The 25,107-nt window shown below is 41.7% G+C and overlaps 1 protein-coding gene across 2 annotated transcripts in view; it reads right to left on the bottom strand.

Annotated features, from left to right (window-relative positions):
- Window positions 1-4,251: 4,251 nt before the first annotated feature.
- Window positions 4,252-25,107, bottom strand: part of IL1RAP (interleukin 1 receptor accessory protein) — a 332,383-nt gene continuing 311,527 nt past the window's right edge. For both annotated transcript variants that reach the window (XM_069727112.1, XM_069727113.1), the window contains exon 11: window positions 4,252-5,574. In XM_069727112.1, coding sequence (XP_069583213.1) covers window positions 4,850-5,574 — 725 coding nt within the window. In that variant the 3' untranslated portion in view covers window positions 4,252-4,849. The remainder of the gene's footprint in view (window positions 5,575-25,107) is intronic.

Below are 25,107 nucleotides of genomic sequence, written 5' to 3'. Positions count from 1 at the left end.
GATTTAAAGTGCTCAGTATGCATCTAGATAAGTTCCTTGGGGGGTCTAGTTTTCAAAATGGGGTCACTTGTGGGGGAGCTCCAATGCATAGGCACACAGGGGCTCTCCAAATGCGACATGGTGTCCGCTAACAATTGGAGCTAATTTTCCATTCAAAAAGTCAAAAGGCGCGCCTTCCCTTCCGAGTGCCCAAACAGTGGTTTACCCCCACATGTGAGGTATCGGTGTACTCAGGAGAAATTGCCCAACAAATTTTAGGATCCATTTTATCCTGCTGCCCATGTGAAAATGAAAAAATTGAGGCTAAAAGAATTTTTTTGTGAAAAAAGTACTTTTTCATTTTTACAGATCAATTTGTGAAGCACCTGGGGGTTTAAAGTGCTCACTACGCATCTAGATAAGTTCCTTGGGGCGTCTAGTTTCCAAAATGGGGTCACTTGTGGGGGAGCTCCAATTTTTAGGCACACGGGGGCTCTCCAAATGTGACATGATGTCCGCTAAAGAGTGCAGCCAATTTTTCATTCAAAAAGTCAAATGGCGCTCCTTCCCTTCCAAGCCCTGCCGTGCGCCCAAACAGTGGTTTACCCCCACATATGACGTATCAGCGTACTCAGGACAAATTGCACAACAACTTTCGTGGTTCAGTTTCTCCTTTTACCATTGGGACAATAAAAAAATTGTTGCTGAAAGATCATTTTTGTGACTAAAAAGTTAAATGTTCATTTTTTCCTTCCATGTTGCTTCTGCTGCTGTGAGGCACCTGAAGGGTTAATAAACTTCTTGAATGTGGTTTTGTGCACCTTGAGGGGTGCAGTTTTTAGAATGGTGTCACTTTTGGGTATTTTCAGCCATATAGACCCCTCAAACTGACTTCAAATGTGAGGTGGTCCCTAAAATAAATGGTTTTGTAAATTTCGTTGTAAAAATGAGAAATCGCTGGTCAAATTTTAACCCTTATAACTTCCTAGCAAAAAAAAATTTTCTTTCCAAAATTGTGCTGATGTAAAGTAGACGTGTGGAAAATGTTATTTATTAACTATTTTGTGTCAGATAACTCTCTGGTTTAACAGAATAAAAATTCAAAATGTGAAAATTGCGAAATTTTCAAAATTTTCAACAAATTTCCGTTTTTATCACAAATAAACACAGAATTTATTGACCTAAATTTACCACTAACATGAAGCCCAATATGTCACAAAAAAACAATCTCAGAACCGCTAGGATCCATTGAAGCGTTCCTGAGTTATTACCTCATAAAGGGACAATGGTCAGAATTGCAAAAAACGGCCAGGTCTTTAAGGTCAAAATAGGCTGGGTCATGAAGGGGTTAAAAAGATTGTGCATTCCTGGACAACACCTTTCAATGTTCCTAATGTGTCCAGTACAAAAAAATAAAAGAAAAAACATACTTACCTCCCACAGGTATGTATGTAAACATACAAATCCTCTGCTCCATGCATTGCAGGGCTCGCGTAAAATAACAATGTTACACAGCACTAGGAGTGGAGCCACTGGGGAGGCATATATGCATTTTTTACTACATACATAAGAGGCATTCAAAGCTGGTAAGTTGTCGGTCAAGATTCTTGACAAATTACATCCTGGCCCATACTGATCCTTCTGCTTGTCTTCTGAAACACTGCACCCCGACCCTCACTGAACTTATTTTTGCCTATTTACCTAGTGCTTGCTGGCCTTCAATAAACTATTTTGGAGACTCCTTACCCAGGAGGCACCAAAAAATGTCAGTGAAGACTAGAACGTGGTGGGTCAGGGAACATGAGAAACGTACAGTGAGGGTCAACATACAGTGGGTGATCAGATATGAAAAAGGTTAGCAAGAGTCAGCATGCGGTATACCAGGAGGCAAGAGCAAATAATGCACTTCTAACGTATTAATGAGAACCAACAAAAACCAGGACCATGGTCGTGGGTCAAGGAGTCCTTTGATGGTAGGGTAAGGTGGTCGAAACCTAGATGATAGAAGGGCAATATCGGAGGCAATGTTTGATGAGTGGATTAAGGAAGCACATTATGGAAGGTGGAGTTAAACAGTAACCCCCAGATGAAAGTATTGTGCCTAAACACATGTTGGGGCTAGCGCAATTCCAGCAGGAGAGGATAATTATGGGTATATTATTGCACAGTTGACCTTTAGTTAACCTGACCCAGTTGACCTTTGTTTCCCTGACAACGTAACCTTTGCTAATTAGCTTACAGCCCTATTGCAGTATGTTATAATACAGTGCATGTCTGATTATGTGTCCTCCCATGCTTAGACCATGATTTTTTTAATCCAATAAGTTATTTTTCTACATTCATTATTGATCTAGGATATTTAACTTTTTTTTGGTTCTTTGTTTTCTTCAACTCTCCTTGTGTACAACCCATGCTCAGGTAACTGCTCCATACACTAGAGACTGTCCTGGGAGACCTAGTAAACCTTTGTGTGACAGTATGTACATATGTGCCATCCTGGAGGAGCTGGACTACATTCCCAACCTGACTCGGCTGCAGGTAATTGCCATTTGGTGTAAAACATTTGCAAAATTTGTGCCAAAAGTTGGGCGTACACAAAAATACACCTTGGGGAACTGGGGAAGAGCTGTGTCAAGTTTGGTGACTTTTGTAAACAGGCAAAAACATCTGGAATTGCTAACCCCCCAGAAAGTAGAACACAGCAAGAAAAAAAAAGGTTAGCACAAATAAAATAGACCTACAAAAAGGCGCAATTAGAATAAAGAATGGGTGCAAAGAAAAAGGTGTGCAAAACTTGACAAAAAAAAACTAACACAAAAGCAATGATAAGTCAGGGCCTTCATGCCAAATAAATCATATGTTGCCTGATGTTCTTTATTCAAATATGCTACCAAAATATTCTGGGCAATTTTTAAGGTAACACAGCAATTCAGTGCTCTTTTTTACCTACTTGTTTTCCATGTCCTTCACTCTGTTCCGGATCCTATAAAGTCAGAGCTGTCAGGGGTATTGAGGGTAGAGATGGATAGCAAGTAAATAGGTGGGAAGCTACACAGAACTCCTTGACTATGTTCAGGGTACCTCTGAGAACCTCATTAGCATACTTAAACAATTTTGTGCAGAATTAGATTTAGACGCTAGACATATTATTTATCTTGAAATTAATTTAGTAGGGCTATATTCCCTACAAGGTGCTGTGCCTCATTTAAAAAGTAATTTTATTCTGACAGACTTCTTTTAACATGCTGAAAGTTCCTTACAAACATCTACAGCCCCTATGGGGCGCCTGAATCATTTGAAGCCCTGTGACATGCTTGGATTTTGTTCATTATCTGCACCTTTGGGATGCAAATACCATTGAATACAATGATGAAGAAGCCTACTCCACAATTCAGCCTTTGTATTAAGGATGGATTCAATGAAGTTTCAACAAATTCTTGATGCAAACATAACACCATCTGTAAAAAAGCTGAAGTTGAAAAGAGGATGCCTTCTACAAATGCATAATGATCCTAAGCACACATCAAAACCCACAATAGATTACCTCAAAAGGCATAAGCTGAAGGTTTTAAAATGGCCCTCACAGTCCCCTGATGTGAACATCATTGAAAATCTATGGCTAGACCTCAAAATAGCAGTGCATGCAAGACGACCCAGGAATCTCACAGAACTGTAAGAATTTTCCAAGGAAGAATGAATGAAAATCCCTCAAACAAGAATTGAAAGGCTCTTGAATGTCTACAAAAATTCAAGCTGTGATACTTTCAAAAGGGGGTGCTACTGAATACTAACAATGTAGGGTGCCAAAACTTTTAAATCGGCCCATTTTTGCAATTTTTAAAATGTAAAAGATGAAAATATATATTGTTGCCTAAGTTACAAAGACACTGCGTCATTGTTAACCTTAGCCCTTTGAGATAATTTAATTTTCAACTTTCTTATCTATTCGTAATAACAGTAATTTTTACCGGAGGTGCCCAAATGTTTACTTGCCACTGTAACTCATATTTTCCAAACCATGCATGCAGTTGTTACAAGAAGTATTAATTTCATGTGAGTCATCAATATGTTCTCTGAATGAGGTTCCAAAAAGATGTTGTTCAGGGGCTTAAAAGTAATGTGCATATTTTCAATATTTCCTAATTGCTGAAACTATCAGTCACGAAAACTATTCAATGAAACAGAAAAATGTTCTACTATAACCACCGTTATACTCATACCTACTGTAAGTGATATTTTCTGAGGCGTCAAAAATAAGTTAAGACTCTTATGAACATCATGAAGAGAAAGTTTTGTATTAGCAAAAAAATGTGTAATCATAGAATTCAACACCCAAATATATCAGTCAATAAAAGTTTCCGCTACATTTACTCATATTGATGACAGATTATGTTACATCCAGGTTGATAAGATACCACTGAAGTTGATTTATTTCCTTTACAAATTCCTATTACAGGTTGGCAAGTGCTTGCAGATTTATTTATCATGTTATTATATCTTACATTAGATTGGAATGCTTTGGCGGAAGACAGAAGTCTCTTCAGTGACTTGATGACAGAAGAGATATAATGATGGCAGGAAAAAGTCCACAGTGGTCCATTATTTGGCTGTGAAATAATAAATTATAGTTAAAATACCCAAACTGAAATATTCCAAATGATGACACAAGAACTCAAAAGGTTTAGTTCAAGATGTCTATTGTTATAGAATCAGCTCAGGATTTTCTCATATGTTCATTAGTACGTCCTCAATCTTCAGTTCTTGAAAGAACTAAGGATTTTTATTCAGAAGGTCTCATTTGTTTGGTGTCCACATTTTACATTGTTTTCCAATCCATATAATGAATATCAGGTTTTACTCATGTTTTATATTAAAGGACATAGAAATCGCTGTTATTATTGGATAAATCTGTATACTGCTGTAGGCTGAAAGTAGCTACGGGGGGTGGCGCTGGGGCCTGCTGGACTGTGCCATTTTGTACCCAACGAGTTTTATTTCCATATGTGACAGGTTTACATAAATGTGTCTCCCATTTAGGCTTTTCTCCAGCTCTGCATTTACTTCTAAGTCTATTATCACTATCACAATAAGTCACACAACACTGACAGGCCTTTCCACCCTTGGGCCCATTTTTTACTTTTACTGTGCCTAAAGACACATTTCTGTCATTGCCATTGGTTTTAGGGGGAGGCGCGGATGATGTTTCTTTTAAACGTCTCTTTTTCTTCTGAATCTGATCAAGACTGATATCTGACTGGGAAGAACAGCTCTCATTCCAGGTTGATCTTGTATTCAGGCTTCGCAAGGGCAATACCAATCTTAAGGCCTTCCAAAACCTGGAGCTGCTGCGTCTGGAAGTTTCCCCATCCCATCGCACAAAGGGAACACTCTCCTTCAGCTTAGAAATGGTGGTGTGTGTTCCATGGAGTTGCTTGTATTCCACAATGATAAGACTGGTGCATATGGCATTATGACACACTATACCGAGCTTTAATTCCAGCATGCTAATGCTTTTATCTGTCAAATAGTCAGGACTCAACACAACAATCATTCTCCGACTTCTCTGAATAAATTCAAACACGGCCTCCACTGTGTCTAGGAAGTATAAAAGGGAGCATGGCAGGGGAGATGAAATGGAAGAGGATTTACAAGAGAAAGTGTTAGAAATAAGAAAAAGCGAGAGTCGTTTACAGCATAGTAAATAAGATCGAAATATGTTAGTATTTTACTTCAACCACTTATATCACAGACTTGTCAATTTGCAGGAAAATGTTTGATACCCATAGATGGACCATGGATTCTTCAAGGAAAGCAACAACTGTGAAAAAGTTTTATGCTTTCAAGAACAGAAATGTTAATAGTTTATTTTTATCAATTAACAAAATGAAAAATGAACGCAAGGAGAAATCTAAATCAAATTAATATTTGGTGTGACTACCTTTTGCATTCAAAACAACATTAAAAATTCTAGATACATATAGAAACTTGAAGCTAATCCCAACCAGACTTCTGATAAGAGAAGGGATTTATGGGGACCATATTATCATTTCTAGGACTCCTTGCTCTTCTTTACACTGAAGATTGTTCCTTTTTATATTGGCTGTATGATAGAGTTTGTTGTTCTCCTGCTGAATAAATTTGGAGCCAATCAGATGCCTCCCTGATAGTATTGCATGATGGATAAGTATCCATCTGTATTTCTCAGAAATGAGAACACCAAGAATTGGCAATGTTGGAGACTGTAGACATAGTGCTCAGCCAAGAAAACTTAGTGCAACATATCAAATACACATCATACGTCCCTTCGAAATCGGAATTTGTCCAGCAGTGCCATCAGCTCAGAACAGGCAACAATCAGTGAGACCCAGCTACACCTAACTACTGTTCAGAGAAGTCTGACCAGAGGTTTTTATTTTTATAGAATTGTAGCAAACAAGCAATACCTTCAACATGGAAACTAGTGCACATAATTCAACTGTTAATGAAAACAGAAAAATGGCAATATGTGCTCTGGAGTTGTGCAAAACATTTGGCTGTAACAGAAAGCAGTTTGTTGGCCCACGGGACTGGTGAGCATGAATATAAGGGGTGTCTGAAGGCAAGAATAAAGCTTGGTGGAGGTTCCTTGCAAGTTTAGGGCTGCATGTCAGCAATCTGTGTTTGCAAAATGTAGGACAGCAGGACATCAACCCCAAACATACAACCAATGTCATTAAGAACTTACTGAAAAGTAAGGAAGAAAAGGAGTCATGAAAGCAACGATATGGCCCTCAAAGAGCCTGGATTCCAACATCACTGAGTCTGTCTGGGATTACATTAAGAGACAGAAAGATATGTGTAACCCTACATGAACAGAAGATCAATAATTATTTCTCCAAGATGTTTGGAACAACCACCCTACAGAGTTCCTCCAAAAACTATGTTCAGGTGTATCTAGAATTGATGCTGTTTTGTAGGCAAAGGGTGGTCACATCAAATATTGATTTAATATAGATTTTTTTTCTATTTTTTAAAACATTCTGACTTTACAAGATTTTTTCCACAACTGTTTAAAACGTCTACACAATACAATATGTTAAGAGATGTGATTTTGCTGAAAAAAAAGGAGTTGAAACCACAGCTAAGTTACACGTACACACATTTGCTAAAATATGTGACTCTGCATCACAGTCATGTCAGGTCACAACGCAACATCATAGAAATCTTTAGATCAATGTTAGAATGCGACATTATGAATTCAATGTCACGTGACTCATGTTGCTATGTAACAGTTGTGCAAATTTTCAATATTGATTATGTTTCAACATTTCTCCAAGATTTTTGTGCCGCTCCTATCATAATGATTCGCTGCAATGTATCCGTATAAGATGAGACAGTTTGGGGTCCAGGCTGTTTATCTCACAATTGCCCTGAATGGCTCACTATGCCAGTAACGTAGAAAGCTTTTTATTCATTTTACGATAGAATGACCATCAAACACAATGAAGCATGCCAGCAGTCGTGATGGCGAATGATACTCCTGTGAGTATACAGATATTCTTCTTCTAAAGACATTTCTCAAATAGCAAACAAATATCATGAAAATTGTGAAATATAAAAATGTATTAATTTTCATTGAATGGAAATAATCTATATCTACACAAGACGCACACAATGCCTGATACAATCAGAAACACATATAACTCAATAGCTAGGCTGTTATTTCATGAATTTCTCCAGTATTGGAATCATTCATTCAGTATATCAACAAATATATTCCAGTGTATTATGTCTATCTCTGGAACGGTAATAAAACTGAAGCACAAAATGTTCATTCTGAAGCAATACTGCAACAAAGTAAAGGGAATCACAGTATGAGGAGTCAAGTCCTCTGTTTGTCCAACTGGTTAATCAAAAGCAGAGACGACCTTTCCAAAGAACATTTGGAATCATTGCATTGAAAACATAGGTATACGATATATATTATCTTACAGACTATGTATTAGCATTGTGAGCAATGCAGTCCTTTCAGTTGTCTTTAATTCCTTAAAGAGAACCAGTCATTATGTTATAAATCAGGGGGAGCTGAGAAGATTGATATATAGATTGTGAGAAAAGATTCAGTAAAACCTGTGTTTTCATGTTGTAAACCGCTGGTCTTCCTAAGGTTTTGGGTCCAGTGGGCGTTCCAATCAGTGACTGACAGCTTTCTCTCTATGCACTCTTTTAGAAAGCAGCTGTCAATCACTGATCGGACCGCCCACCCGACCAAAAATCCAGAAAGAGCAAAACAGGTTATACTAAATCTTTTCTCACAAACTATATACTAATCTGCTCAGCTTCCTCTGCTCTATAACATGGTGCCTGCAGATTAGACTGCATTTTCAAAGTGACAGATTCTCTTTAATAGATTGTGACACCTAACATATTTATCACCTATTCTGTGTACATATTATAAATGTAGTACATTTGTGACCCTCACAGATCACAAGAACAGTTGTCCTTAGTCTACCCATGTATAGAGCAGTGATCACACACCCATTCAGAGTCTGTGGGACTGACAGATTGCTAAAAGCTGTACTCCCAAAAGATTATGGTTTATTACATTTGTACTATAAAAAGCCCCTTTTAACCCCTTTACCCCCAAGGGTGGTTTGCACGTTAATGACCGGGCCAATTTTTACAATTCTGACCACTGTCCCTTTATGAGGTTATAACTCTGGAACGCTTCAATGGATCCTGGTGATTCTGACATTGTTTTCTCGTGACATATTGTACTTCATGACAATGGTAAAAATTATTTGATAGTACCTGCGTTTATTTGTGAAAAAAACGGAAATTTGGCGAAAATTATGAAAATTTCGCAATTTTCCAACTTTGAATTTTTATGCAATTAAATCACAGAGATATGTCACACAAAATACTTAATAAGTAACATTTCCCACATGTCTACTTTACATCAGCACAATTTTGGAACCAAAATTTTTTTTTGTTAGGGAGTTATAAGGGTTAAAAGTTGAACAGCAATTTCTCATTTCTACAACACCATTTTATTTTAGGGACCACATCTCATTTGAAGTCATTTTGAGGGGTCTATATGATAGAAAATACCCAAGTGTGACACCATTCTAAAAACTACACCCCTCAAGGTGCTCAAAACCATATTCAAGAAGTTTATTAACCCTTCTGGTGCTTCACAGGAATTTTTTGAATGTTTAAATAAAAATGAACATTTAACTTTTTTTCACAAAAAATTTAATTCAGCTCCAATTTGTTTTATTTTACCAAGGGTAACAGGAGAAAATGGACCCCAAACATTGTTGTACAATTTGTCCTGAGTATGCCAATACCCCACATGTGGGGGTAAACCACTGTTTGGGCGCATGGCAGAGCTCGGAAGCGAAGGAGTGCCATTTGAGTTTTCAATGCAAAATTGACTGGAATTGAGATGGGACGCCATGTTTCGTTTGGAGAGCCCCTGATGTGGCTAAACATTGAAACCCCCCACAAGTGACACCATTTTGGAAAGTAGACCCCCTAAGGAACTTATCTAGAGGTGTGATGAGCACTTTGACCCAACAAGTGCTTCACAGAAGTTTATAATGTAGAACCAAAAAAATAAAAAATCATATTTTTTCACAAAAATTATCTTTTCACCCCCAATTTTTTATTTTCCCAAGGGTAAGAGAAGAAATTGGACCCCAAAAGTTGTTGTACAATTTGTCCTGAGTACGCTGATAGCCCATATGTGGGGGTAAACCACTGTTTGGGCGGATGGGAGAGCTCGGAAGGGAAGGAGCGCCGTTTGACTTTTCAATGCAAAATTGACAGGAATTGAGATGGGACGTCATGTTGCGTTTGAAGAGCCACTGATGTGCCTAAACATTGAAACCCCCCACGAGTGACACCATTTTGGAAAGTAGACCCCCTAAGGAACTTATCTAGAGGTGTGGTGAGCACTTTGACCCACCAAGTGCTTCACAGAAGTTTATAATGTAGAACCGTAAAAATAAAAAATCATATTTTTTCACAAAAATTATCTTTTTGCCACCAATTTTTTATTTTCCCAAGGGTAAGAGAAGAAATTGGACCCCAAAAGTTGTTGTACAATTTGTCCTGAGTACGCGGATACCCCATATGTGGGGGTAAACCACTGTTTGGGTGGATGGGAGAGCTCGGAAGGGAAGGAGCGCCGTTTGACTTTTCAAAGCAAAATTGACAGGAATTGAGATGGGACGCCATGTTGCGTTTGAAGAGCCACTGATGTGCCTAAACATTGAAACCCCCCACAAATGACACCATTTTGGAAAGTAGACCCCCTAAGGAACTTATCTAGAGGTGTGGTGAGCACTTTGACCCACCAAGTGCTTCACAGAAGTTTATAATGCAGAGCCGTAAAAATAAAACAAAATTTTTTTCCCACAAAAATTATTTTTTTAGCCCCCAGTTTTGTATTTTCCTGAGGGTAACAGGAGAAATTGGACCCCAAAATTTGTTGCCCAATTTGTCCTGAGTGCGATGATACACCATATGTGGGGGGAACCACTGTTTGGGCACATGGGAGGGCTCAGAAGGGAAGGAGTGCCATTTGAATGCAGACTTAGATGGAATGGTCTGCAGGTGTCACATTGCGTTTGCAGAGCCCCTAATGTACCTAAACAGTAGAAACCCCCCACAAGTGACACCATTTTGGAAAGTAGACCCCCTTAGGAACTTATCTAGATGTGTGCTGAGCGCTTTGACCCACCAAGGGCTTCACAGAAGTTTATAATGGAGAGCCGTAAAAATAAAACAAAAATTTTTTCCCACAAAAATTATTTTTTAGCCCCCAGTTTTGTATTTTCCCGAGGGTAAAAGGAGAAATTCGACCCCACAATTTGTTGTCCAATTTGTCCTGAGTGCGCTGATACCCCATATGTGGGGGGGAACCACTGTTTGGGCGCATGGGAGGGCTCGGAAGGGAAGGAGCTCCATTTGGAATGAGGACTTAGATGGAATGGTCTGCAGGTGTCACATTGCATTTGCAGAGCCCCTAATGTACCTAAACAGTAGAAACCTCCCACAAGTGACACCATTTTGGAAACTAGACCCCCTAAGGAACTCATCTAGATGTGTTGTGATAGCTTTGAACCCCCAAGTGTTTCACTACAGTTTGTAAGGCAGAGCCGTGAAAATTAAAAAAAAAAATCTTTCCCCCCAAAATTATTTTTTAGCCCCCAGTTTTGTATTTTCCCGAGGGTAAGAGGAGAAATTCGACCCCAAAAGTTGTTGTCCAATTTGTCCTGAGTACGCTGATACCCCGTATGTTGGGGGAAACCAACGTTTGAGCGCATGGCAGAGCTCGGAAGGGAAGGAGCGCCATTTGGAATGCAGACTTAGATGGAATGGTCTGCAGACGTCACATTGCGTTTGCAGAACCCCTAATGTACCTAAACAGTAGAAACCCCCCACAAGTGACCCCATATTGGAAACTAGACCCCCCAGGGAACTAATCTAGATGTGTTGTGAGAACTTTGAACCCCCAAGTGTTTCACTACAGTTTATAACGCAGAGCCGTGAAAATAAAAAATCTTTTTTTTCCCACAAAAAATATGTTTTAGCCCCGAGTTTTGTATTTTCCCAAGGGTAGCAGGAGAAATTGGACCCCAAAAGTTGTTGTCCTATTTGTCCTGAGTACGCTGATACCCCATATGTTGGGGTAAACCCCTGTTTGGGCACACGGGAGAGCTCGGAAGGGAAGAAGCACTGTTTTACTTTTTCAACGCAGAATTGGCTGGAATTGAGATCGGACGCCATGTCGCGTTTGGAGAGCCCCTGATGTGCCTAAACAGTGGAAACCCCCCAATTATAACTGAAACCCTAATCCAAACACATCCCTAACCCTAATCCCAACAGTAACCCTAACCACACCTCTAACCCTGACACACCCCTAACCCTAATCCCAACCCTATTCCCAACCGTAAATGTAATCTAAACCCTAACTGTAACTTTAGCCCCAACCCAAACTGTAGCCCTAGCCCTAACCCTAGCCCTAATCCTAACCCTAGCCCTAACCCTAGCCCTAACCCTAGCCCTAACCCTAGCCCTAACCCTAGCTCTAACCCTAGCCCTAACTCTAACCCTAGCCCTAATGGGAAAATGGAAATAAATACATTTTTTTTAATTTTTCCCTAACTAAGGGGGTGATGAAGGGGGGTTTGATTTACTTTTATAGCGGGTTTTTTAGCGGATTTTTATGATTGGCAGCCGTCACACACTGAAAGACGCTTTTTATTGCAAAAAATATTTTTTGCGTTACCACATTTTGAGAGCTATAATTTTTCTATATTCTGGTCCACAGAGTCATGTGAGGTCTTGTTTTTTGCGGGACGAGTTGATGTTTTTATTGGTAACATTTTCGGGCACGTGACATTTTTTGATCGCTTTTTATTCCGATTTTTGTGAGGCAGAATGACCAAAAACCAGCTATTCATGAATTTCTATTGGGGGAGGCGTTTATACCGTTCCGCGTTTGGTAAAATTGATGAAGCAGTTTTATTCTTCGGGTCAGTACGATTACAGCGACACCTCATTTATATCATTTTTTTATGTTTTGGCGCTTTTATACGATAAAAACTATATTATAGAAAAAATAATTATTTTTGCATCGCTTTATTCTCAGGACTATAACTTTTTTATTTTTTTGCTGATGATGCTGTATGGCGGCTCGTGTTTTGCGGGACAAGATGACGTTTTCAGCGGTACCATGGTTAGTTATATCTGTCTTTTTGATCGCGTGTTATTCCACTTTTTGTTCGGCGGTATGATAATAAAGCGTTGTTTTTTGCCTCGTTTTTTTTTTTTTTTTCTTACGGTGTTTACTGAAGGGGTTAACTAGTGGGCCAGTTTTATAGGTCGGGCCGTTACGGACGCGGCGATACTAAATATGTGTACTTTTATTGTTTTTTTTTTTTTTATTTAGATAAAGAAATGTATTTATGGGAATAATATTTTTATTTTTTTTTCATTATTTTGGAATATTTTTTTTTATTTTTTTTTACACATTTGAAATTTTTTTTTTTTACTTTTTTACTTTGTCCCAGGGGGGGACATCACAGATCAGTGATCTGACAGTTTGCACAGCACTCTGTCAGATCACTGATCTGATAGGAGTGAAGGCTGCTTCACAGTGCCTGCTCTGAGCAGGCTCTGTGAAGCCACCTCCCTCCCTGCAGGACCCAGATCCACGGCCATCTTGGATCCAGGGCTGGAGGGAGCAGGGAGGGAGGTGAGACCCTCGCAGCAACGCGATCACATCGCGTTGCTGCGGGGGGGCTCAGGGAAGCCCGCAGGGAGCCCCCTCCCTGCGCGGTGCTTCCCTGTACCGCCGGCACATCGCGATCATCTTTGATCGCGGTGTGCCGGGGGTTAATGTGCCGGGGGCGGTCCGTGACCGCTCCTGGCACATAGTGCCGGATGTCAGCTGCGATAAACAGCTGACACCCGGCCGCGATCGGCGGCGCTCCCCCAGTGAGCGCTGCCGATCGCATATGACGTACTATTGCGTCCTTGGGAAGTAAAGCCCACCCCACATGGACGCAATAGTACGTCTAATGGCAGAAAGGGGTTAAATAACGAAAAAATGTTGCCATATTCAAAGTGCCGTGACAAGGCAATTTTTCTGTCAAAATAGCTGTATGAGAACATATATTTTGTTGGATGGGTTGTAATTTTTATTTTTACTATTTCAGGTAATTTTTTTATTTTTACAGATTTTATTTTGAATGGGACAAATAGATCAGTTTTATTATATGATTTGCTATGTTTGAAGTGATTTCAACGGTGTTTTATTTTTAAACTATTCATAGTTCTATGTCATGCAAGGGGACTAAACCGTGCCATCACTGTCCCACTCACTTAATACAATGCAATTCTTTTGTAATATATTATACCGGTCAGCATAATGCTGTCTGGGAATCCTATAAATCCCAATCTCACAAAGATGGCAAACCTTGGGGCCTCACTAAGCCCCTGACTGGTCTGACAACCGAAATGATAGAGAAAGTACAAGTTGGGGGAATGGTGACAGTCCGTCTGTCTAACCTCTTAACTACTGACATCAGCATCAAAGGGTTTAAATGGCTGATACTGGAGTTATTGTATCTCTGGTTTCGTGTGTTGCAGCCAGTGCTGTGGAGTCGGTGTCCATTTTGGTTGAGTCAGTATAAAATGGACCAGCTCCTAACATATATAATAAACTGGGTTCAGTAGTTCAGTGCAGGATGTGCTGTAAATGTTTTCATAAGAATTTGGGAAAGTTATAAAATGTCCTATAAAGGTCTGTTCTGTTCCTGATGTAAGGATATTGGCTTTCAGTGGAGATGAATCTGTGCTGGACTTTATGTACATGCTCAGTAGTGACCAGTGCCGTGGCGTCGGAATCAGGGAAATTGAGGAGTTGGAGATTTGGCTTACCGACTCCACAGCCCTGGTTGCAGCAAGGTCTCATCTATAGGTTATTGTTGGCCTGTTCTGCCAATGGCGCAGGCTTAGTTCCTCAACCTATGCCATCTCTGCACCACACATGTATGTAATTTGAGGGAACACCTTCCCTTCTATGACAATACACAGTACAGAGCAAAAGTTTGGACACACCTTCTCATTTAAAGATTTTTCTGTATTTTCATGACTATGAAAATTGTAAATTCACAAGTGGAACTATATACTTAACAAAAAAGTGTGAAACAACAGAAAATATGTCTTTCAGGTTCTTCAAAGTAGCCACCTTTTGCTTTGATGACTGCTTTGCACACTCTTGGCATTCTCTTGATGAGCTTCAAGAAGTAGTCACCGGGAATGGTCTTCCAACAATCTTGAAGGTGTTCCCAGAGATGCTTAGCACTTGTTGGCACTTTTGCCTTCACTCTGCGGTCCAGCTCACCCCAAACCATCTCGATTGGGTTCAGGTCTGGTGACTGTGGAGGCCAGGTCATCTGGCGTAGCACCACATCACTCCCCTTCTTGGTCAAATAGCCTTTACAGTCTGGAGGTGTGTTTGGGGTCATTGTCCTGTTGAAAAATAAATGATGGTCCAACTAAACGCAAACCGGATGGAATAGAATGCCGCTGAAAGATGCTGTGGTAGCCATGCTGGTTCACTATGCCTTGAATTTTGAATAAATCCCCAACAGTCTCACCAGCAAAGCACCCCCACACCATCACACCTCCTCCTCCTCCATGCTTCACGGTGGGAACCAGGCATGTGGAGTCCATCCGTTCACCTTTTCTGCATCGCACAAAGACACTGTTAGGGCTAGCGGAACGCACCGAGTAAAAATAGATGTTTATTATAAATGGTGCGTTCGCAGCCCGGGGTCCACCGTGCAGGAGAACCTGCTGCTAGTGAATGGTGGCACTGTTTGGCGGTATAGACTGGCTCTGTAACCTCACAGAGCAGCTGTGAGAGGAAAGCACTGCACCCTGTTAGCCTCACAGGAGCACAAGCTTGCTGCCGAACTGATAGCAGTCAGTGGTTAAGCACACACACAATCTCCTCACCGGAGAAGCCAGTATTCTAGGGGCTTATTTCAGCCGGGTCCCTGAATACGAACACACAATCTACTAACCGGAGAAGCCGGTATTCTAGGGGCTTATTTCAGCCGGGTCCCTGAACACATCCATGCATAACCATACTGGCGCAAAGCACATATTAGAATTGATACTAGCGCATGGCCGTGCGGCCATGCGAGCCTTATATAGCTGCAGCAAGTAAAAGACCTTCCTAGAAGGACCAATGAGAGACTGCATACCTGAGCATGTGACCCTAGATCTCCACTGAGAGATCTTGCCCTGGGCATGCTCAGTGTGTGCAAAGCAGGACTTAGTCCTAGCACCTACAGGACCTTCCTGAAAGGACCAATGGACTTAGCAGCAGTATATCTGACCATGTGACCCTCGATCTCCACTGAGAGATCTTACTCAGGGCATGCTCAGAATGAGAAAAGCAGGACTTAGTCCCAGAAGCATCTGCTCGCCGCTGCCCAGCACTGACTTCAATGGCAGAAGCAGGAAAAGCAGCAGTAACTCTTTGTGCAGAGTGGGACTGAGCAAGACACTGGGACTGACGTCTCCGCTGAGCAGGCTCCACTATGGCAGGAGAAGAATGGGAGACCGCAGCGGAGATGGCCCGAGATTCTCCCTGTGCAGAGGCGGGAACTCGACCCCTAAGAGACACGGTGGTTGGAACCAAAGATCTCAAATTTGGACTCATCAGACCAAAGCACAGATTTCCACTGGTCTAATGTCCATTCCTTGTGTTCTTTAGCCCAAACAAGTGTCTTCTGCTTGTTGCCTGTCCTTAGCAGTGGTTTCCTAGCAGCTATTTTACCATGAAGGCCTGCTGCACAAAGTCTCCTCTTAACAGTTGTTGTAGAGATGTGTCTGCTGTTAGAACTCTGTGTGGCATAGACCTGGTCTCTAATCTGAGCTGCTGTTAACCTGCGATTTCTGAGGCTGGTGACTCGGATAAACTTATCCTCAGAAGCAGAGGTGACTCTTGGTCTTCCTTTCCTGGGGTGGTCCTCATGTGAGCCAGTTTCTTTGTAGCGCTTGATGGTTTTTGCAACTGCACTTGGGGACACTTTCAAAGTTTTCGCAATTTTTCGGACTGACTGACCTTCATTTCTTAAAGTAATGATGGCCACTCGTTTTTCTTTACTTAGCTGCTTTTTTCTTGCCCTAATACAAATTCTATTCAGTCTATTCAGTAGGACTATCAGTTGGGTATCCACCAGATTTCTTCACAACATAACTGATGGTCCCAAGCCCATTTATAAGGCAAGAAATCCCACTTATTAAACCTGACAGGGCACACTTGTGAAGTGAAAACCATTTCCGGTGACTACCTCTTGAAGCTCATCAAGAGAATGCCAAGAGTGTGCAAAGTAGTCATCAAAGCAAAAGGTGGCTACTTTGAAGAACCTAGAATATAAGACATATTTTCAGTTGTTTCACACTTTTTTGTTAAGTACATAATTCCACATGTGTTAATTCATAGTTTTGATGCCTTCAGTGTGAATTTACAATTTTCATAGTCATGAAAATACGGAAAAATCTTTAAATGAGAAGGTGCGTCCAAAATTTTGCTCTGTACTGTATAATATATATATATATATATATATATGTATATATATATATATATATATTTATATAACTCAAACTCATTAGGTGCAGTGGTTTTTTTCAGGAACATGATCACACGTCGGTATTCCATGGTACGTGTTTTGGCAAATTATAAGAAACAGAAGAGCTACTTTGCTATCTCCTCTGTTATAGGGATTGCCAAGAGGACAGACTCTGGCTGAATATGCTATGCTACCCTGTCAGAGTTAGGGTCTGCATTTGAGACCCCATAGCCTACCAGACTGACCACTGCTGCTTTAAATGCACTATAAAGTTTATATTAAAATATATTAAAAATTAATAAGGATTGCTCGTAAAACAGAAAAGAACTCCAATATATTTTACATTTTTAAATAGATTAATTTTCCATCAAGTGTATATAAGGACATATTAAGCATGTGCATCAATACATTATATAATAATACATTAACCCTGCAGCTTTACGTTTCATATTCATAAGTAGAATTGCTGCATTGCCTATAAATTAGCTATTACTTTTACTATCCCAAAAAGGACTGGCCTTAAACTACCAATTCATTTATAAAAGACGAGAATAATTTGCAGGCAAACTAACAACATATCATAGAAGTTACATGTACATGTACAAACAAAAACAAAATACAAACCCATACATTAAAAACATAAACAAGAAAAAAATACAATGTGCAGAGAAAACTGGAAATTAATTTAGCAAATGGTATCAAGACAGTGCTACTAGCTGACGGAAGGTAGTGGAATACGATATTGCATCTCATGAATATTCCGGGGATGTATTAAGACTTATTAAGAAACTTCTCTGCAAATCTTACACATTTTATCGGTGACAGATCTCCCAGTGCCAGACACAAGGAAATTGGATTGCATGAACCACTACTTGAAAGCTGTCATGGTGACGTCTTGTGGACACGCTGGTAAACTTCGCTATGGCTAAGAGTCCATAAAAGATCTATAATAGAAGGATTTCCTTTGGGTGAACATAAGGCAGTTAAATGAGTTTGAACGTATAGAAGCCCATTATGTAATATATAATTTTACGCTGTAGCAGTAATAAAGTGTAAGGCAGGGACATCATTAATCTTATTCATTGCCTCTTACTGACTAATTGTTTCCCTTTCACAGAATATTGATGTGAATATGCATATTCAATAGTAGAAAGTATAATATCTGATAATCCAAAATTAGTATTAAACCAAGAAAAACAAAGAAAACTAATCTATCCAATAAACTTTATTAAACAAAATAAGGATAAAAGACTGACACAACACCCAGACCCCTCTAAATGGGGGTGGGTCAATTAAAAAACCTGGCCCAAAAAGATTGTAAAGGGCAAAGGGTGGGAGGGACAACGGGGCCGATAGCAAAAACCCTACACGTCCCTACAAATATTCCCTGCCTGTCTGCGGAGGTTGGCACCCTCTTGGACGCAATATGGCGCCCCCGCTCACCGTCGACTCACCCTTAAGGCCCTATAAGTCCCTCTACATGTATAAAGATACTATACCACAAACAACACCCAATACATGGCCTAACCAAACTCGGGACCAAAAAAGAGAAAAAACACCAGGTAGTGATTCACCAGTAAAGACAAACGGTCTGACCGTACCAATCCCTAATGCTAAAGTATAACGCCTGAAACTAAGGCTAATACACCCTAAGGAGTCCCTAACCGAGTCTCCCTACCTGTCAGCGGAGGTTGGCACCCTCTTGAACGCAAATGGCGCCCCCGCTCCTCGGCGGCTGCCCCTATTAACCCTGGCTGAATCCCTAAAAGAAGATATATCGGGATACTAAATACGGGTGGTGCCTTAGGGGCTATACTAGTGACCCAGATAAATAGGTCCCTATAGCTCGGTCAGACCCTAAAGATAAAGCAAATAGCAACAATACTTAAACCAATGCTTGCACGGCAATAGGAAAGATGTATATAACAGCTTAACGAATACAACTATATTATGATCACAGTTGGTAAAGTACTCGTATGCAAATACAATGGTTGCGGGGAAAAAAAAAAAAAAAACACACAACTGGTGAAAAACATATAAACTTATAAACTTAAAAGGCCTGAAACACTTATCTGTGTTCAGGTCTCTCCTCTACGCGTTTCCCCCCCATGATGTGGTTCCTCAGGAGGCATATGGGAAAAAGAGATAGGCACAACATGTATCTCTGATGTGATCTATTCACACAGTATCTCTTTTTCCCATATGCCTCCTGAGGAACCACATCATGGGGGGGAAACGCGTAGAGGCGAGACCTGAACACAGATAAGTGTTTCAGGCCTTTTAAGTTTATAAGTTTATATGTTTTTCACCAGTTGTGTGTTTTTTTTTTTTTTTTTTTCCCCGCAACCATTGTATTTGCATACGAGTACTTTACCAACTGTGATCATAATATAGTTGTATTCGTTAAGCTGTTATATACATCTTTCCTATTGCCGTGCAAGCATTGGTTTAAGTATTGTTGCTATTTGCTTTATCTTTAGGGTCTGACCGAGCTATAGGGACCTATTTATCTGGGTCACTAGTATAGCCCCTAAGGCACCACCCGTATTTAGTATCCCGATATATCTTCTTTTAGGGATTCAGCCAGGGTTAATAGGGGCAGCCGCCGAGGAGCGGGGGCGCCATTTGCGTTCAAGAGGGTGCCAACCTCCGCTGACAGGTAGGGAGACTCGGTTAGGGACTCCTTAGGGTGTATTAGCCTTAGTTTCAGGCGTTATACTTTAGCATTAGGGATTGGTACGGTCAGACCGTTTGTCTTTACTGGTGAATCACTACCTGGTGTTTTTTCTCTTTTTTGGTCCCGAGTTTGGTTAGGCCATGTATTGGGTGTTGTTTGTGGTATAGTATCTTTATACATGTAGAGGGACTTATAGGGCCTTAAGGGTGAGTCGACGGTGAGCGGGGGCGCCATATTGCGTCCAAGAGGGTGCCAACCTCCGCAGACAGGCAGGGAATATTTGTAGGGACGTGTAGGGATTTTGCTATCGGCCCCGTTGTCCCTCCCACCCTTTGCCCTTTACAATCTTTTTGGGCCAGGTTTTTTAATTGACCCACCCCCATTTAGAGGGGTCTGGGTGTTGTGTCAGTCTTTTATCCTTATTTTGTTTAATAAAGTTTATTGGATAGATTAGTTTTCTTTGTTTTTCTATGCATATTCAATAACGTCTGCCAAATGGGACTGGTTTGGTTTGGCTTTTCCGGAGTTAATTCTGCTTCATTGTACTCTAATCTCCAATCTTGATTTAAATTCATTGTGGCACATAAGATAACGTATTCTCCTGACAGTCTTCTTAAACTGAAACTGAAATTGATTCTTTATGATTGGACTTACATGAAAAAAAAATCTTGCTACTAAGTTTTGCAAAGTAGTCTGAAACTCCAAAATGTTATACTTTTGTGGAAAGAATAAATGCATTATAGAAGTATGTTAGCAAACAAGTACCGGTATGTAGATCTATAGGCATGTAGTCTCTGGTTCTTACATGGATATATAATCAACACTATTGAATTTGGCACAGCTTCTAATACTTGATCCAGGTGATATGCCCAATATCTGTTCAGATTGTCATACACAACATAGCCCCGTGTCTACTCACTCAGCCATATGGTAATATGCTACAGTCTTGAGAATTATCCCAGTACACACTCATCAAGAAGAAAAGTACTGGGTTGCACTGTGATCCTCCAAAATATAAATATATATATAATTGTTCTGGTTGTTAAAAAGTGACAACAGCACAGGCTTGGAAGAAGCCATCCTCAATTCTTTCCAATGTCAAACATCCCCTCTTCTTACACATGCTCATTGAAAAATATTCTCTAGGATTATTCTGTCTGTAAGAAGGATTATTATTGTCCTCTCCATTTTGTCCTCATACTACTAGTTACTTTGGGCAAAAATTATACACAAATAAGGATAGAATAAAAATGATAACCGTATGATCATTCCTGTTCATCAATAAAGTGATTTTAATAAGATTTTTTTTTGTAAAAACATTGTTCTTCATAGAGATCTAAATTCATTAAACTTATTAAACACAATAAGGACAACTACTAATTCCGTACACGTCAGTATTTCTATGAAACACATTTGATGGCAATTACAACCATGAGTTATGGTAGCTAACTTTTTAGCACAACGGTTCAAGCTTTGCCAGGTTACATGAGAACTAATGCATTAAAGGGGTTTTCCCATGAACAAAAGTTCATTTCATTCACTAGATCTTGTAAAGAAAATAAGATCTACAATAGGAAGTGATTAAATAAAATGTTCCTGTACTGAGATAATCTTATAAATGTGTCCCTACTATGTACTGTGTACTGCCTGTGTCTGAACGTGCAGCAACATGGTCTGATCATATCACAGCTCCAGAGCAGGGTGGGGAAGCAAAGAGTATACAGACAGGACAGCATGGGATTGCAGCTGATTCTTATTGTGAGGTAAAACATTTCACTGCCTGTTTTTAAACAATGTTTTACCTCACAGAATAAGCTGTGATCTCGTGCTGTCCTGACTGTATACTTCCTCTCCTGCCCAGGACATGTGGTATGATCAGACCATGTTCCTGTACAGTCAGACACAGGCATTACACAGTACACAGTAGGGGCATATTTATAATATTATCTCAGCACAGGCACATTTGTTTTAATCACATCCAGCTGTGGAACTTATTTTTATTTCAAGATCTAGTGAATAAGATGAACTTTTGTTTGTGTTAAAATCCATTTAACAGCTGTTTTCAAGTCAAGCAAAGAATTGCACTTAGACCCTTCACCATTGTCATACATCTTTTGGTGGCATTAGTGAGTTTTAGGCTAGGGCTACAATGCAACTTTGGCAGTAACAAGGAAGTCGCTAAAAATCTAACCGAATTAGAATTTTTGGACTTGATTGTCGTTGTCATAATAGTGTAGGTGTCTGTTAGGGCTAGCGGAACGCACCAAATAATAAGACTGATAGTGTACGGTGCGTTCGTAGCCCGGGGTCCACCGTGCAGAGATGGAACCTGCTGCTGAGTAATGACGGACTATATGGCGGTACTCATAAGTATACTCGCGTGGGTTAAACTTCACCCAACGTGAAGGAAGCGATCCTGTTGCGTCACAGGATCGCGGTACCGAACATAGAAGGCGAGCAAGCAGTCAGCGAACTTAACCCCAACTAGGATTGAAGTCCGATTAGACCACTTGCTGACACAACACCGCAACAGGGTGTGTTAGGCAACTCTTATAATTAGAGCACCGAAGTGCGAACTGTGCCGTGCTGGCAGGCACCACTAAGCACCCAGACGTGGGTCAGGAAGCGCACTACTGGCGCGTGGCGCCGCACTGGCGGTCACAGCAATAGACGCTGATACGTGTGTTACACGTTGAGTGATTTGTCGGGCGCTAGATAGCAGCCATACTCCATACGCGAACAGTCATACAATAGGGTAGGGGTATTTAATGAACGACTTGCACTCACAACAAACACACGTATTCAATTGTACACTAGCGCATGGCCGTGCGGTCATGCGCAGTTTATATAATTGCAGGACAGGAAGTGGCCACAGAAACTTTGCCCTTCCAGGGCCTGCCAAGAGGACCAATGGAATGCGCTGCAGAGCCAGAGCACATGACCCTCGATCTCCAACGGGAGATCTTGCTCTGGGCATGCTCAGTGTGCGCAAACAAGGACTTAGTCCCAGGGAAGTCCGCTAGCCGCTGACCAGCACTGACTTTAATGGCAGGAGCTGAAGAAGCAGCAGTAACTCTCTGTACAGAGTGAGAGCGAGCAAGACACTGGGAGCGACGTCCCTGCTGAGCAGACTCCACTGCGGCTGGAGGAGAATGGGAGACCGCAGCGGAGACGGATCGAGATTCCCCCTGTGCAGCAGAGGAAATTCGACTCCTAACATTACCCCCCCTCCTAGGGCCCCCCCCCTCCTTGGGCCTCGCTACGCTCGAAGGCAGCAATGAGCTGTGGGGCCCGAATGTTTTCAGCAGGCTCCCAAGACCTGTCCTCTGGACCATAACCCTTCCAATCCACCAAATAAAACTTTTTGCCGCGTACCACCTTGCACCCCAAAATAGCGTTCACCTCGTAATCGTCCGTAGACGAACCCGATGTCCCGGCAGATGACTCGGAAAACCGGGACATGTATACGGGTTTCAAGAGGGACACATGAAAGGTGTCGGTGATACCCAAGCGTGGAGGAAGAGCCAGGCGGTAGACCACAGGATTAACCTGTTCGAGAACCTTGAAGGGACCCAAGTAGCGAGGAGCAAACTTAGTGGACTCAACTCGCAGCCTGATGTTACGGGCGGAGAGCCACACCAAGTCGCCAGGGGCAAAAGTCGGAGCGGGACGCCGATGAACATCGGCGGAGGACCTCATTCTCTCCTTGGAGGCCCGAATGGCATCCTGTGTGCGATTCCCAAATGTCCCGTGCCTCCACAGCCCAGTCTGCCACCCTGGGATCAGTGAAGACACAGGCATGGGCACAGGAACACGCGGATGCTGGCCGTAATTTAAGAGGAATGGAGTCTGACCGGTAGAGTCGGCTACGGCATTGTTAAGTGCAAACTCTGCCCACGGTAGCAAGGATGCCCAGTCATCCTGTCTGGCAGAAACAAAATGTCGCAGATATGTGACCAAGGTCTGGTTGGCCCTTTCTACCAACCCATTCGTCTCGGGATGATATGCCGAAGAGAGATTTAACTCAATACTGAGTAGACGACATAGCTCCCTCCAGAATCGAGACGCAAACTGGGGACCCCAGTCACTAACAATTTTGTCTGGCATACCGTGTAAGCGAAAGATATGCTTGATAAACAAGACAGCCAACGCCCGTGCAGATGGTAGCCGTGGAAGAGGCACCAAATGCACCATTTTGGAAAAATGATCGGTGATCACCCAGATAATGGTGCAATTACGAGACTTGGGTAAGCCAACCACAAAGTCCATCCCGACCATCTCCCAGGGCCTGTCAGCCACGGGCAGAGGATAAAGCAACCCAGCTGGCCGTTGCCGAGGAGTCTTGTTCCTGGCGCAAGAGACACACGCCCGAACGTACTCCGCGACATCACGAGCCATATGCGGCCACCAGTATGTCCTCGCCAGTAACTCTAATGTCCTTTTAGTACCAAAATGTCCACCCACCCTGGACGAGTGCGCCCAAGAGAGAACCTCCGGTCGCAAACTAGATGGAACAAAAGTCTTGCCCGGGGGCACAGACTCCAGCGAAACCGGGGCCACGGTTCTCAAACTCTTGGTGGGGACAATAAGCCGAGGCTCCTCCTCCTCCTCCGCAGATGACACAACGGAGCGAGAGAGAGCGTCGGCCCGAATGTTCTTCTCCCCAGAAAGGAAATGGAGGGTGAAATGAAACCGGGAGAACAACAAGGACCATCTGGCCTGGCGAGAATTCAACCGCTGAGCTGTCTGCAGATACACCAAATTTTTGTGATCTGTGAAGACTTGGAAGGGAAAACGTGCTCCCTCCAAGAGATGTCTCCACTCCGAGAAAGCCAACTTCATGGCTAGCAACTCCCTGTCCCCGATGGAATAATTCCTCTCTGCTGGTGCGAAGGTCTTGGAGAAAAAGAAGCAAGGATGCTTCCGACCTTTAGCATCCTTTTGGAAGAGGACTGCTCCAGCACCAACAGAAGAGGCATCCACCTCCATGATAAATGGCTTATCAACATCGGGGCGATGAAGAATGGGAGCGCTAGCGAAGTGTGACTTTATAGAGATAAAAGCCTTGGAGACCTCCTCAGACCACAATTTGGGATTCGCCTCCTTCTTGGTGAGGGCAACCAAGGGAGCTACCAAAGTTGGGAAATGCGGGATGAACTGGCGATAATAATTGATGAACCCCATAAAGCGCTGCACCGCTTTAAGAGAATGGGGTTCCTGCCAGTCCATCACAGCCTGTAGTTTGGCAGGATCCATAGCCAATCCCTGGGCTGAGATGATGTAGCCTAGGAAAGGTAAGGACTCCTGCTC

The sequence above is a fragment of the Ranitomeya imitator genome, chromosome 5 (genome assembly GCF_032444005.1).
Source record: "Ranitomeya imitator isolate aRanImi1 chromosome 5, aRanImi1.pri, whole genome shotgun sequence".
Taxonomy (NCBI): domain Eukaryota; kingdom Metazoa; phylum Chordata; class Amphibia; order Anura; family Dendrobatidae; genus Ranitomeya; species Ranitomeya imitator.
This window is presented reverse-complemented; position numbering and strand designations above follow the sequence as displayed.